Consider the following 14,313-nt stretch of genomic DNA (forward strand, 5'->3'; position numbering starts at 1 on the left):
TTGTAAAATACACCGTAAGAACATAGGAACAATCATTTGGAGTTTGTACTTTTTAACAGTTTCAAATAGGAACCATGCCTGAACGAGCTGTTACTGATTTTTCTCGTCAAGGAACTATTCCTGGTACCTTTCTATATACTTGATACCATATTGAGGCCAATTGTCACACTCCCACACTTATGGAAATGCAGAATGGCTAATTCTCTGGGTTTATTGTGTATCATCTTTGTGGTTTTGGACTGATACAAGATGAGAATAGAATGACAGAGTGAAGCTGCTGTTCAGCATCTTCTCTAGAGTGGATTTCTTGTTGAAAGAGGCTGTTGTTCTTGAGTGCAAGGGGAAATTCAGCTGAAAAATGCTAGTGTGTTAAAAGATAGTCTTTAAGTCTTTAAGTCCCTTCAGAAGGGCACCTGAGCAATCTGAGCAATGATTTAAACTTGGAAATACTTCTCTCTCTCTCTTTTTTTTTTTTTTTTTTTTTTTCTCCCCACTCACAGTGGATCCATCTGAGCACATGCTTGGGATTTTGTTTTTGAGTGTGGAAGTTTGAGGTGATAGTTAGACAGAAATACCTTGGAGCTACCCATGGTGTAGGTTGGAAATGTCATGAAAAGGCTTTGTAGGACCCTGAAGCAATTGTGAAGTCTTACCTGTCACTGTGGACATGTCTGAAATTATAATCACCCTTAAGCATTAAGAGCCTCTGTCATGCGGGTGTATGCAGGGCTGTCTGGGAGTAGTAGAGCAGTGCAGTGGTTTTAGCTCTGTGCATGTATGACAATAAAGCTTTCAAATTAGTGAAACTATTGTATGAGTACACTCCTATGCAGCTGATCCTGAATGGTAGCTTTGAGTACACTGGAATCTTCTGATTTTCCCAGAGCATAGAGCCTGGTTTGCTGCTTTGATAGGAGGATGACACTGGGCACTATGGCTTTGTTGGCATGCCTGCTAATTTTCCCCTAAAGAACTATTGCAGATAAAATTCTCATTTTGCTTTCAGGCTTAAATATGGTGAAAATTGGGTGACAATTTGACACAGATATAGGTTTTTTTTTTTTTTTTGTGAGATTTTATTTCATTTATTTCACTAGTAAGGGTGGTGGAGAGACCCATTGTATACCAAAGTGTATCACTTACAATCTACCTGGGCAGAATATTTGTTTAATCTTACAACCTAAGTAGTTCAGCACTGTGCCAGTATTTACTAGGAAAGGAAATTCATCTTTGGTGCATTGGTAATTGATTTCTTTATCATAAGGTAGTGGTTCTGGTTTTAATGGGAGCTACAGACAAAATGTACAGCAGATCCTTATCAGAGAGACCTTGGGAAAGGGTCATGAAATCTTGGGTGCAACTGATCTCTGCTTCAGCAAGAGCAGATATTTAATACATGTTTCTAAAAATGTGTACCTAGTCCCACATGAGAGTGGTGGAGTTTGGCAGAAAGACACATCCGACAATTTGCAACCTCAGTGTAATGAAGTTATGTTTTTTAGGAGTTGTAATACACCATACAGTTAGGATTAGAGACCAGTCTGGGAGATCTCCAGTCTCTGTGAAGGGGTAGAACAGAAGTATTATGAGCAGAACCCCAGAGTAATGGAGCTATAAATTAATAAAAATCTGAATCCTTATCCATGCATATGAACCTCTGCTCCAGGGCAGAGTTATCACAAAAGTTATTGCATTTGCATGAACTTTTGCTGCAATGCTGCTTGCTGTGTGCTGTTCAGGTCATGTTAGTTCAAAATAATAGAACTGGAAAAGGAACAAAGAAGGTTGTGAGAATTATATCTAATAGAAATGGATTTCATCCAGAGCTGGAGTAAAAAGTGATATGTCTAGGAAAAGAGGTGAGTGAGAGAGAATGAATAACAGAGAGTCAGAGAGTAAGCAAAAGTGAATGAGAGAGGAAGATATGATGTAAAATAACTTGGAGGAGGTGATCAGGAAAAAGTTGCCCTGTAATTCTTGGAACTGAGACACTCTAAAGTAAACTAAGTGTAAAGTCACTGCTATTGAGAAATAGTTTTTAGAAAGCCATAGGCAGTAATAAAGTTCATTAAATGAATTTTAAAGAAGTGTTAAAAATTGCAGTTTGGGCAGATTGGTAAAAGACTACAAAGATTTAAAACTAATTTTAATGGAGGCTGGGAGTAAAAAGCCCATTGAGCACAATGGGAGCTACTACTCTTGTTCTTTCTCTAAGTGCTTGTTTCAGACCATTTTCAGAGACTAAATGCTGAGTTAAATGGCATCATGCTTTTTCTAGTAGAGCTGCACTTATGTACTAAACAAAAATTTGACAGAAATTAATCGTAGTGTGAAGAGAATATATACATATGTATACACTTAATTCAGCAGAAATATTACTAACTAAATATCTTGTGTGAGGATTAGTAAACTTGTAAATGAAATCCTTTTATATTATCATATATTGATAAAAACAAAGATTTCTTTTCCCATTGGTTGTGAACCTGTTTTCTGTGAGAATGCGGTGGCTCATGTATCCATCAATATATGCAGATTTTATGGCCAGATGTTCAGCTGATGTAGAGACTATGGATAAGTTTCAACACACAGCAGTGATAATTTGGAATTTTGTCTAATAAATGCCAATTCAGAATCATATTCTGAACTGGTGATTCTGCTCCAGTGTATGTGACTACCTTTTCTGGACCAGATAAATGTTTGTGATAGTGAGGTACCTTGTTTCTTCCTCATTAACATGCCACTAAATAACACTGGTGCTCTGATTTTGGAAAAATACAGAGGAGCAGCTTCTTTGCTACAGCAGAACAATGTCAATATTCTTGATATAAAAGTTCTTGAAACCATGAACAAAACCATATTGGCCTCAGGGCATGAAGAAGGAGACACACATTATGCCCTAGGTCCTTTGGCATCTCTTGTGCCTGCGTAGGGTTTCCTGCCATCTAATTCCCCTGTCTGAACTTCTGTGAGCTTTGGATATGTATTCGTTTGTTTATTTGTTTGATTTTGTTTGGTTTTTTTTGGCAGTCTCTTTTGCAAGTCCCTTCTTTGAAGCTAAAGCAAATTAACCTTGATTTTGCTCTTCATTCAAGAAAAATATTATATATTCATTTTCAAGATTAATATAGGGTGGAGTTTTCAATAAAATTAATTATTCTTTTAATTTTCGGGCAGTGTTTCATATCTCCATTCTCCTGCTATTCTCCTGCTATTGTTGATTAAACAAAGTTTTCCAATCCAGCCCTTGCCTGGAGTATTTTTGTAAAACCTGCAGGTTCTTCTGATTCTGTTTTACTGTATGCACGTCCAAGCACTTGGCTAAGTATTGTTTGCCAAGTGAAATTTAAGTATTCATAGTATTTGGCCACTTTCAGTTGCCTGTTCCTAACAGCTCCTCTTCCAAACACAGAGACTTAATCAAAAGCCTCTAGGCTTGGAAGAGATAAGAGACTTTGCTTTGCTTCCAGTGCTTTGAGGCACTAGAACAGGTTGCCCAGAGAAGCTGTGGATGGCCCATCCGTGGGAGTGTTCAGGGCCAGGTTGGATGAAACTCTGAGCAATGTGGTCTTATGACACGTGTCTCTATCAATGGAATGGGAGGTGGGACAAAATAGTCTTTAAAGTCCCTTTCCACTCAGGCCATTCCTTGATTCTATCAGTTTCCTTTTTCCTCACAGTTCATTATCTTAAAACTCTTAACCCTGTGCTGGATCAAGACCAAGCTTGGCCCTCTCAGACCTTCTCACTGAGTGGCTTCATTTGAAACAGATCAAAACAGGCTGAAGTGTTCTTTACCAAAAGCATATCAGTGTTTGTGGAGTTAAATTGGCTTTCTAGAATGGTGCTTTTACCCTTGCAGGGTGTCCTTGTTCACCCTGAGCTTTTGCTGTGAAAGCTGATAGCACATCAGCTGCTCAGCATTTGCGGGTAAGCAAGAACACACACCTGGCCTCACTAATGACTACTCAGCGCCACTTAAGGGCTGATCAGAGGTGAAGGCTCTATTTACAAAGCAAAAATTGCACTAGTCTGAAACACAGCATCCAGTTGCAATGAAATCTTAGTCAGAAGGTGATGCTCAGCATATTTTAGGATCCAGCACCAAAAGTGATATCTGTGACAGTTTGCTTACACATCACTGGCACTTGAAGCACCAAGACTCGTTAGCTATCCCATGACTGACCTTCAAGATTTCTATGTATCTTTCTCTCACCCTTCTAGTTTCTCTGAGAGCACCTGTCTGATCTCTGAGATACATAGCAGCTACTGAAACCTCTTTTGGAAAAGAGATTAGAAATTTGTAGTGCTGAACATGAATCACCTCTCAGGATGCTTGGCAATGTGTTAGCTGGATTAGAATCAAAGAATTTTCTTCCCCATTGGGCAGTAACCATGTTGCTAACATGCTTTCAATGAAACAAGAAATTCAGCCCCTGCAGGAATGATTTCTGGTGATCATTAGCTACTATCACACATAAAGCCAAGCTGGGTTGAGGGTATAGGCCATCCTTCAATTAAAGCAGCCTTTGTGGACTACAATGTCAAATACACAAGACAGAGATAAAACTTCTTAAAATTGCTGGAGTTTTTTTTTTCTCTCCCTGATTTGAACATTTTAGTGTTAGTAAAGAAATAAAAGATTATTGTCTCTAGTTACAGCTTTATATCTGAGTAGTTTTGTTTGGGTTTTTATTACAATAAAGGGTACAATAACTCATTACAATGAACAGTTGAACCCATCTGTGGCCTGTTCTTGCAAGGCAGTGTGGCATGCGTATTAATGACATTTTTTTGCAACTGAACATTTAAAATGTTTCTAAATTTAACTTTACAAGCTAACTCGAGGTGTTATATTTTCGTTCACCTAAGAGTTTTTTTCAGGGAAGTTGTTAAAAAATATTGCTACATGAAGAAAGCATTTTGGAAAACCAAATACTTTTCAATTTATAGTTTCTGCAGAAACAGCTTGATTAATTTATAGGAACCTTAATCTCCTCCTAACTATAAGAGCTAATTAATCTGGGAATAAATATAGCTTGGATACTGTATAGTGGAGATGAGGCACAGGTATTAATTATTAATAGTCAATGCTGTAAGGCTGAAAGATAAGTACTCAGGGGAAAATCTTTCCTAAAATTCAAATTGAAATATGCAAACAAATATAGGGGTGGCTATTTCCAGAAATATTAGCAATGACTAGGTGTTTATCTTCCCCTGACAGTCAGAGAGCATTAAGCACCTAATTGCTCTGTCTTTGAAAGTCTCCACAAATTATGAAGTAACTCCTCTGTTTTCTGGAAGATTCAGCTGAATTGTGTACACGTTTGCAATCTTCCACCAACAGAAGGTCACAGCAGAAATCTGAGCTTGTAGAAACTGCCTGTCACTTCCATGACCTCCATGTGAAAACCTAGATTGCTTAATTGCTTGGTGTCTTTTCAATCTGTTTTTAACCCATGAAGGTCAGGTCTTAGTGATGCAGGTTTGATTTTGGAAATGTTAGGTAAATCTGCATTCCTGGGGGTTTGAGAAATTTCCATGTTTCCCCTATTTCAGTATTCACGTGATTGGTATCGGGGTTTCATATTTGCAAATTGCTTTTTTTATCTCTAACTGCTTAGATGTAGTGAGTAATTAACTTTTCCAAACGGTTGTAAATGTTGATCTGTTCTGTGCTGATATTCCAGCTTGGTATTTCAAAAAGAAATATCAGGAAAACTGTGTTGCGTTTCTGCTAGATGAAAACGGTGAATACTCTTAACTTTCAGTTTCCTGGGAGCAGTACAGTATGGCTCACTGTCCAAGTCCCCTTTTGCTCTCTCAATCTTCATCTAAGACTGGTCTGATCCTGGTGGATGTGGGGTGGGTCTGTGGAAAGTGGACTTCTATATTGGTTTGTCTTGGTTTCCTATCTGTGAATTCATTCTGGATTATGTACCTATAAACCACTGCAGACTGTATAAGAATTCTTAAATCAAATTGTCTTTATCATTTCATGAGCAACTCTCAGCCCCCATTATTCAGAGTGAAACATATAAACAATTTATGTGTATTTAAAAAAAGAATAAAATGAGCTAGATATTTCTGGTAACTCAGTGAAACCATCATTGCTGATTCAATTATGTTTCTTTCATCTTTTCCCCTAAAAAGAGAGATACTGGGAAAACAGAATAGGTGAAGAAATGTTGGAGGGTTCTTGTTGTGTTGCGGCTGTTGTTTGAAGTTTGAAGTTGTTGGCTTTTTGTTTTCTTTGTACCAGGGTTCCGTATCAGTCTCTCAGTCATAAGTGAACTTCAAATAGAAATACATTGCAGGGCTTATCTTCAGTACTGCTGTAGACTATTTGTGTGTGAGTTTCTGAGCAACCATAGCCCATAAACCACAGATATTGAAAATGCTCATTCAATGGTATTTGTTTTTTCAAAAGTTCTCTTTCAGAAAACTGATTTGCAGTTATCCTGACTGCACCTGAATTCTTGAGATGTCATAACTTTTAAAGTAATAATTTTCTGTCAGTTATTAACAACTCCTACAAAATATCTACCCCTGGCCTTTCTTTGTAGTAGAATTGCTAAAGGTTATGAGGAGAAATGGTAGCCCATGTTTTAGGATCCAATATTTTCAGTATTGGATATGGTTTAATAAATGCTACATTTTCTTTTTGCAGTTGACCAAAGGGTTTTAGAGCTAGAATGAAAGGGTTAAAAATGAAACCCCTTCGTGCAAGGCTTTCCAGTGTTGAGTATGCTTATTAAAACTGAATGCTGTGCCTTTCGACCAGCTGCTTCCACAGCACAGATCTCATTTTACTGTGGAGATTTTTGCTTAAATGAAAAATACTAATACAAAAGCTGCTGGCTGTGGTCTGAAGTGGCACCTGAATATCAGCATGTTCTTTTGTCTGACACAACATCCTCCTGAGCAGGTCAACTAGTGCTAGCAGGGGATATGCTAAGGCTCTTAACTAGAGTGTGAGCCTAACTTATTTTCCTGCCAAAAGCATCTTTTCCTGTAAATTTATGCACTTACTGACAAGCATCCATACCTCTCAGCTGTATATTAGCTATGATTAGGTTATTGTGAGCATTTCACAGAAAAGTGCAATCTTTTTCCCTTGAGATTTCTAATTATTGCTAGAAGAGAACAAGTGTTTGTGTATTGACTGAGGATATAGTACTTAGACATTCTTTAGTTTTAAGAAGTGTAGAAGACAACACTAACGAAGAGACAGTGTTAAAGTTTCTGAATAGTCTTTCCTACTGTCTGATATGATCATTCTTCTGGAAAAAATGTCTAAAAGTATAAGACTAAAATGTCTATTGCAAGCTGAGGACTACAGTCTGTAGTCCTTTAAATATATCTTTGAAATATCTGTCTTATTTCTATCTCAACTACATCTATTTTACAGGCACGGTGATATCAAGTATGCTTATACAGTACAATTCCATTATGGAGGTGTTTTTCTCATTTATGTATGTCTCAGTGAAATAAAATTCCTACTTCTCATTTTAGGCTATTTTTACAAAGCTATTTTTGATTGATATTAACCTCTGCTCTCTGCTTTGTCTTTTCAGCACTGGCTTGAGCCCAACAAGTCCATCTTCAAGCAAATGAAATGTAAGTCTTGAAGGCTCATGCTTTTAAACTTATTTTTAAATAACGGAAGGTTTTCTTATGCTTCCATGCAGTAATTTAGAATAATCTTCGTTTGTTTCTTGATGTAAACAGGTCCTTCATGTTAGCATATGAAGGGGTCCTAAAAACTCCATGCTACCCTGATCTTAACATCTTACAGTGTTCTGCAATCAAAGCTTTTCCTTACTGCTCGTGGCTACGGCCAGAGGCCAGCAGGCTTGGGTTGGCAGATCTGCTCAGAACACCTGTATGTTCCAGCTCTCATTTTTAGTCAGATGCCATCAGCCACTGGGAGGTGGTAATAAAAATGGAGTGTGGCAGTTGCTTCTGGGTCTTTTCTGGTTATCCTTCTTCTGCTGCCCCTTGCTTCCTGAAAATGCAGAGCATTGTCTTGAGATCATTGTTACTGTCCAGCAAACTCAAGTACCGTGGGCTAAGAGGCGAGATTTCTGCCACAGGTATGGGGAAACTTAACATCAGTATTTTAAAAAGTGTGTTTAAACCAGGAATTTATTATTTTAATTATCTTTTGAAATGTTACTCTCTGGCCTATGGTTTCCCTTAAGTAGTCCGACTGTGAAGACCTCTTCAGGAAACAGAACTGCTTTAGTACTCAGAAGCTTATATGCAGCAGTTTATTTGGCAGTTCTGGACAATTGATGTGGCTCATTAGAAGTTGTGTCTTCCTATCTATCTAATCTATCTATCTATCTATCTATCTGTCATCTATCTTATGAAATGAAGGAGGATTTTATCCACATATTGTTTGTATACAGTTTTCTGTTTTAACAAGGAGCCTTATTTGTGGGAGATAATGTATTTGCTTTAAAATGTGGTGAGGCTTAAGAGATTGTCTAATATGCAAAACCAGTTAATACTGGATGTTGACTGCACTATATGGAATATTTCAGGGAATTCTTCCCTTAATGCAGCCATACTACAATATATGCATGTATGTGAATATATGCCAATACATATATATCTGGCATATTCAATATGAACTTGTATATCCAGTGTTTAGCTAGCTGGATTACTATCCAGTAATAATTAAGTTCAAAAATGTCAAATTGGAACAAAGTTGTGCTCCTCAGAAATTCTTGTAAAGGAAGAAAAGAGGGAAGAACAGAAAAAGTGCAATAATTGTAAATTATCTTAATCTTTTTCTTCCTTCCAATTATTTTCAAAAGTGGAACAATTTCCTGCATGTATCCTCTGGCTGCATTTATGTTGCTGCTTTTACCCAACAAAGATAAGGGCTCATTCCTCTTGTGCACTTTGCAAAGCAGCACGTGCAGGGCCTCTGCCAACAGATGTGCTGAGAATGTTTTGACTTATTCAAAACAACCTTTCCTGCATATAGATGCTGCTTAGATGTGGTAGATGATAGTCCATGAATTCCGTAGATGTAGGATTTGATGGCCTCATAAGAAGATTTCTGTGGCTTTTGTGATAGAATCCTAATCAAAACTCTAAAAACAAATTAATACATAGCAAAAAAGCAAAATAAAATGCATCTAGCATGAGGTTGTTTATCATGGTGAAAAGGTCATAGGAACAACTGCCAAAGAGAATGAGATGCTAACAAAGGATTTTTGCTACCAGCCTTAGATTTAGGACACAGAAGTTGCATTAACAACCTATGTTTAAAAAGTTGGATTGGCAACTTATATTTAAAAATACTAGCGTAAGTTAACTTTCTCTTATGTCACAGAAGAAAGACTTCAGTTGCTACAATAACCCCTTAAGGAAAAAAAAAACCAAACTATGTATATATATTTTGTGCATGTGTAGAATCCATGAAGATTATGCTCCCAGAGGTTTCAAGGACATTTTTTTGTGTGAATTTGGCATCAAAAATATTTTGACTTATTTTTCTAAAAATAGGCTATATTAATGTAGAAAACCAAAACATTTCTAAAGGAACAGGGTTAACTCATAGTTGATCTAGAAATATTCAGTTAACTATGAAAAGGTTTAAACCCAGAACAAGAAATTATTGATACTCACTTGCAAAACTTCCCAGTGTCAGGTGGCGCAAGTGAGGACTGAAATTACAAGGAGGTGGAAAGTCTAAAAAATGAAGCAATGAAGTGACTGGTTAATAGCACATACGTTGTGTATACATGACTTCTGGGAGAAATGGTGGCAGAAGGCTACTCACAGTGAATGTACTAAAACGAAGTTTCCTTTTATTTCTTTGCATTAAGGAATTCAGGAAAAAATGAATAATTTTCTCTGATAATCTCTAATGACTCAAAAAGTTCTAAATTCAGTTGAATGTTTAGATTTATGTAGAATTGTGAAGCACTTGCGTACGTGCAGAAAAAATTTCAAAAATATTTTGTTCTTGAGCTCAGGTACCATTTGTGTGGAGCTTCCTTTTCCTCCATCACAGCAGCAGGATTTTCAGTCTATTTATTCATGCAGCTCAATATTGACAAATATTTGGAGCAGAAAAAGTTTGGTTAGTAGAAGTATTCTAGTATACATTTTATTAGGTACTAGCTTTCATGGGCCTCAGTAGTACATTAATCATTCAGGCATAATCCCTCTCTAATCAGGTTGTAGAGAACTCATAATCTGGCAACAATACATCTCTGTCTGTGAAAAAGAATGTTGTTTCTTTGAAGCTCTGACATCTCTATAGGGTCTTGTGTGATGTGCTACAATTTCAATTTCTTTGGCTTTGGGAAAAATTGCTTTAAGTTCATACTTAGTAACATTGGTATATGACAGGAAGAATCTTCTAAAATTCTCTATTTTGTCTTATCACATATGAAACTATATTTAAATGTGTTCTGTTGCCACACAAAAAGAATGAGGGCATGATATCTTTTTTGTCTCACCATCCACTTTTGCATTTTCCATTGTCATTTTAATGTTTGTGTTTTAACATGATGTGTAGGTCTGTGTCTCAGCCATTTTTACCACTGATTTTGCCTGAGACGGAAAAATTCAGTTTCTGAGAAATGTCCTGAACCACTGCCAGTCTTGTTTGTACAAATTGAAGCCAATTGGTGACCAGCAGCTGCAAGCAGTGTGTTTCCAACAGAGTTTTCCTTCCAGAAAACTCTCTGGAAGGCTGCCCAAGGAAGCTGTATCTTTGTGGGTCAGGATACAGAACTTCTAAAAGAAATTATTCTGTTCTTTGCATGTTTTTGTGTATACTGTTATCTCTCCCAAATGCTGACAGTAAAGTTCTCTGTTTGGCAATCTTGTTGCTTATTTTCTGTCTAGGAATGTTATGGTGTAAAATCTGAGTCACATCAGCACTAATTTTTAGGTAAAGAACAGTTTTCCCATGCATTTTCTCTCCTGTTTTTTTTTAATTACTTTTAAAGATTATTCTGCCTAGTAATGTGCAGCTCTCCTGCAACCTGCTTGGTGGGAAATATCCAAATATGTGGGTTTTGTTCTTGATGACAGTGGGACAGAATAATTTCTGTTGCTCTGATGTGCAGGCATTCCAAATTTTCATATTTTTCTTGTTGCCTTGCATAACTGAAAGAGAGTAGGTTTAGATTACATATCAGGGAAAAATTTTTTAGTGTGAGGGTGCTGAGGCACTTGAATATGTTCCTCAGAAAGGTAATGGGTATTCTACCCTTGGAGGTGCTCAAGGCCAGGTTGTAACCTGGTCCAGTGCAAGCTGTTCCTGCCCACAGCAGCAGGGGTTGGAACTCGATGATCTTTATGGTCTCTTCAAACCCAAAGCACTCTATGATTCTATGATCTAAAAGAGTAATGCTACGGGGGGGAGGGTAAGGAAATTAAAATTAAATTATTGTTTTTTTTTTGTTTAAAAAAAAAAAAAAAGAAAAAGGGGGAAAAAAGGGAGCAAAAAAAAAAAAAAAAAAAAAAAGTAAAAAAAAATAAAAAAAAAAAAAAAACATATATACATATGTGGAGAGTTTTGTTCAGGGCTGGCTGCAGGAAAAGGGCCATAGTGAGCAAAACCTGCTTCAGCTTAAGGAACTTGGTTTGAAGACATAAGTAGGATGTGAAAAAAGGATCTAGTTGCAAAGCTGTAACTAAAAGAATGCTGACAGATGATGACCTTGCCTGCAACATGAGGATGTGGGAGAGAGATTAGTACTGAAAGCACGCAGAATGTATCAAAAGAGTACCTTCAAGAATGTAGAAATAGGCGTATTCGGTTGATAAGTTACTAACCAATCATGAGCTTAGTTTTGCAATATGTATGAACCTCATTATGTACTATATAAATGTAGAATGGAAGAGCAATAAATTGAGTGTCACTGACGACCACATGGTGTCCGTGTCCTCCCTTCTCCGACAAATGGTGACCCCGACGTCGGCCTCCGCGAAAAGAAAACGGGGGAGGACGTGCCACGGTCGGTGAAGTAGAGTTGGGTCCTGATCGCAGCCAGGACGGTGCTTGAACGCGGGAACCGCAGGGAGAAGCACCCTCAAAGATCACAGCGGTGATTTTGAGCCATACGTGCCACCGGAAGCCTGAAGAGCTGCAACAGCGCTGACGTATTATGGATAGGCAAGTGGCATATGATTTATTTATTGCACAATTAGAAAGACGGGGAATAAAAGGGATAGACTTGCGAAAGGAGATTCCAGGGTTGCTAGCATGGGGATTCGCTAAAGGGGTATTTGCCAACCCTCATGCTGTACATGAGCTGAGTGAATGGCGTCTTTTGGGGGATAAGTTATGGGAGGCTGTATTGGAGGATGATAAAACTGCTAAAAAGTTGGGTAAAATCTGGCAAATGGTGCATAATACACTGCTACAGCAGATAGCTGAGAAGAAAGCGGCAGAAAGGGCTGTGGAAGCACATAAAAAGAATTTGAACTATGGCCAGGACGGAGAACCCTTAGCTCCTGGAGTGACTCAGGTATTGTTGCCTATTGCTTCTAAGCCTGCCTGTACTGCCGCAGATAATGAGGATGAACCTACAGCCCCTCCTGAGATAGATTTGCAGGAGGAAGGGGACTGGGATCAGGCAGATAGGCAGCCTAAAGCACAGAAAAATCGCTCCCGTTCACTCTCCCCGGCCTTTACAGCCCTGCAACACCTCCGGCAGGAGTCAGATCCTATCCCGGGGGCGCTCAGCGACCTACGGGAGGAAATGGCCAGACAAAGGAGGGAGGCGTGGGCTAATGTGGCACGAAGGGGATTAGAGGAGGGAGACGAAATTATGATAGAGGCTGCTAACGCCATCGCCTGCCCAGTGACCTATACCCCCCAATATGATCAGAATGGTCAAGTTACTGGTCACTTAGCAGAATATTCTCCGTTGGATTGGAAACTGCTCACGCAATTACGACAAACAGTTGCTCAATTTGGTTTTAAAAGTGAGCCAGTAAAGCAGATTTTGGATTATATGTTTGACACCATGTTGTTGTTGCCCAATGACTTACGAGGGATATCAAAATTAATTTTTACGCAACACCAGCAGCTTTTGTTTAATGCACATTGGCAAGCAATGGTAAATGAGTCCATAGCGGTACAACGAGCTCAAGGGGATCCACTTCATGGGGTTACTGTAGATGAACTTATGGGGTTAGGTCTATATTTGAGGACTGAAGCACAGATGTTAATAGGAGCTGACAAGGTGAGAGAGGCAATGAGATTGGTTAGGGCTGCTATCGATCGAGTGAAAGATACTTCAGGAGTTCCCATGTATATGGGAATAAAGCAAGGACAAGAGGAGTCTTTTGGTAGCTTTATAGACAAAGCTGCAGCGGCTATTGAAAGGGCTGGAGTTCCTGAGTATATGAGAGGAGCACTCTTAAAACAGTGTGCACTTCAAAATAGTAATGATGCCACCAAGAGAGTTTTAGCCACTCTAGGTGCAAATTGGACAATAGAAGAGGCACTGGAAAGAATGGCTTTACAACCGACAGGGCCACAGGTGTTCTTGGTGGATGCAATAAAAGAGCTAGGGTTAGGATTACAGAAACAGGCTGAGTCCACGCAGGCACAGGTGTTAGCTGCTCTTGCTCCGCTTCGGGCTCCTACGGTCGCCTCTACCGCTGCTGAAGGAGGGCAAAAAGCACCATCTCTAAGATGTTATCGATGTGGCAAAAGGAGGACATACGCGGCGTCAGTGCCGTGCCCCGGGAGTATGGTGCCAGAACTGCCAATCAAATACTCACAACACTTCCGCATGTCGCCGGCGGCCGGGAAACTCGTCACGGAGCGCCAGCGGCCGCGTGACACAAATTGCCGCAGCAATAGCACCACCTCCTGTCTACAACCAGCCACAGCAGGCAGCCTGGGGCTCGACCTGGCAGCAGCAGTAGATGTCACCTTGATGACATCTCATCCAGTTAAAATCTCTACTGGAGTGCATGGACCTCTACGAATACAAGATCATAATTATGGAGCTTTGTTGATAGGACGCTCTTCAGTTTCTATTATGGGTTTGTTTGTTTTGCCAGGCATAATTGATGCAGACTATACAGGAGAAATACAAATTATGGCTCATACGCCGTTTCCCCCATTGGCAGTAAAGAAAGGTCAACGAATCGCTCAACTTATACCTTTACCCCAATTGACCTCAGTGATACCCCCTAATAGTGTTCAAAATAGAGGAAACAAAGGGTTTGGATCATCTGGTATAGCCTGTTTGACCATGGACTTACATACTCGCCCCAAGAAGCAAGTGCAACTCAGCTATAAAGGTCAAACTATTGAACTTT

General features: G+C 38.9%; 2 protein-coding genes across 2 annotated transcripts in view; both read left to right on the forward strand.

Annotated features, from left to right (window-relative positions):
• The window catches only part of FRMD3 (FERM domain containing 3), a 70,798-nt gene extending 63,170 nt beyond the window's left edge, over positions 1-7,628 (forward strand). Inside the window, exon 3 of the mRNA XM_030969445.1 lies at positions 7,575-7,628. Within this exon, the coding sequence (XP_030825305.1) occupies positions 7,575-7,628 (54 nt within the window). The remainder of the gene's footprint in view (positions 1-7,574) is intronic.
• Positions 7,629-12,140: 4,512 nt separating this feature from the next.
• The window catches only part of BNC2 (basonuclin 2), an 81,444-nt gene continuing 79,271 nt past the window's right edge, over positions 12,141-14,313 (forward strand). Inside the window, exon 1 of the mRNA XM_030969446.1 lies at positions 12,141-14,276. Coding sequence (XP_030825306.1) covers positions 12,141-14,276 — 2,136 coding nt within the window. The remainder of the gene's footprint in view (positions 14,277-14,313) is intronic.

Source organism: Camarhynchus parvulus, chromosome Z (assembly GCF_901933205.1).
Source record: "Camarhynchus parvulus chromosome Z, STF_HiC, whole genome shotgun sequence".
NCBI classification, from domain to species: domain Eukaryota; kingdom Metazoa; phylum Chordata; class Aves; order Passeriformes; family Thraupidae; genus Camarhynchus; species Camarhynchus parvulus.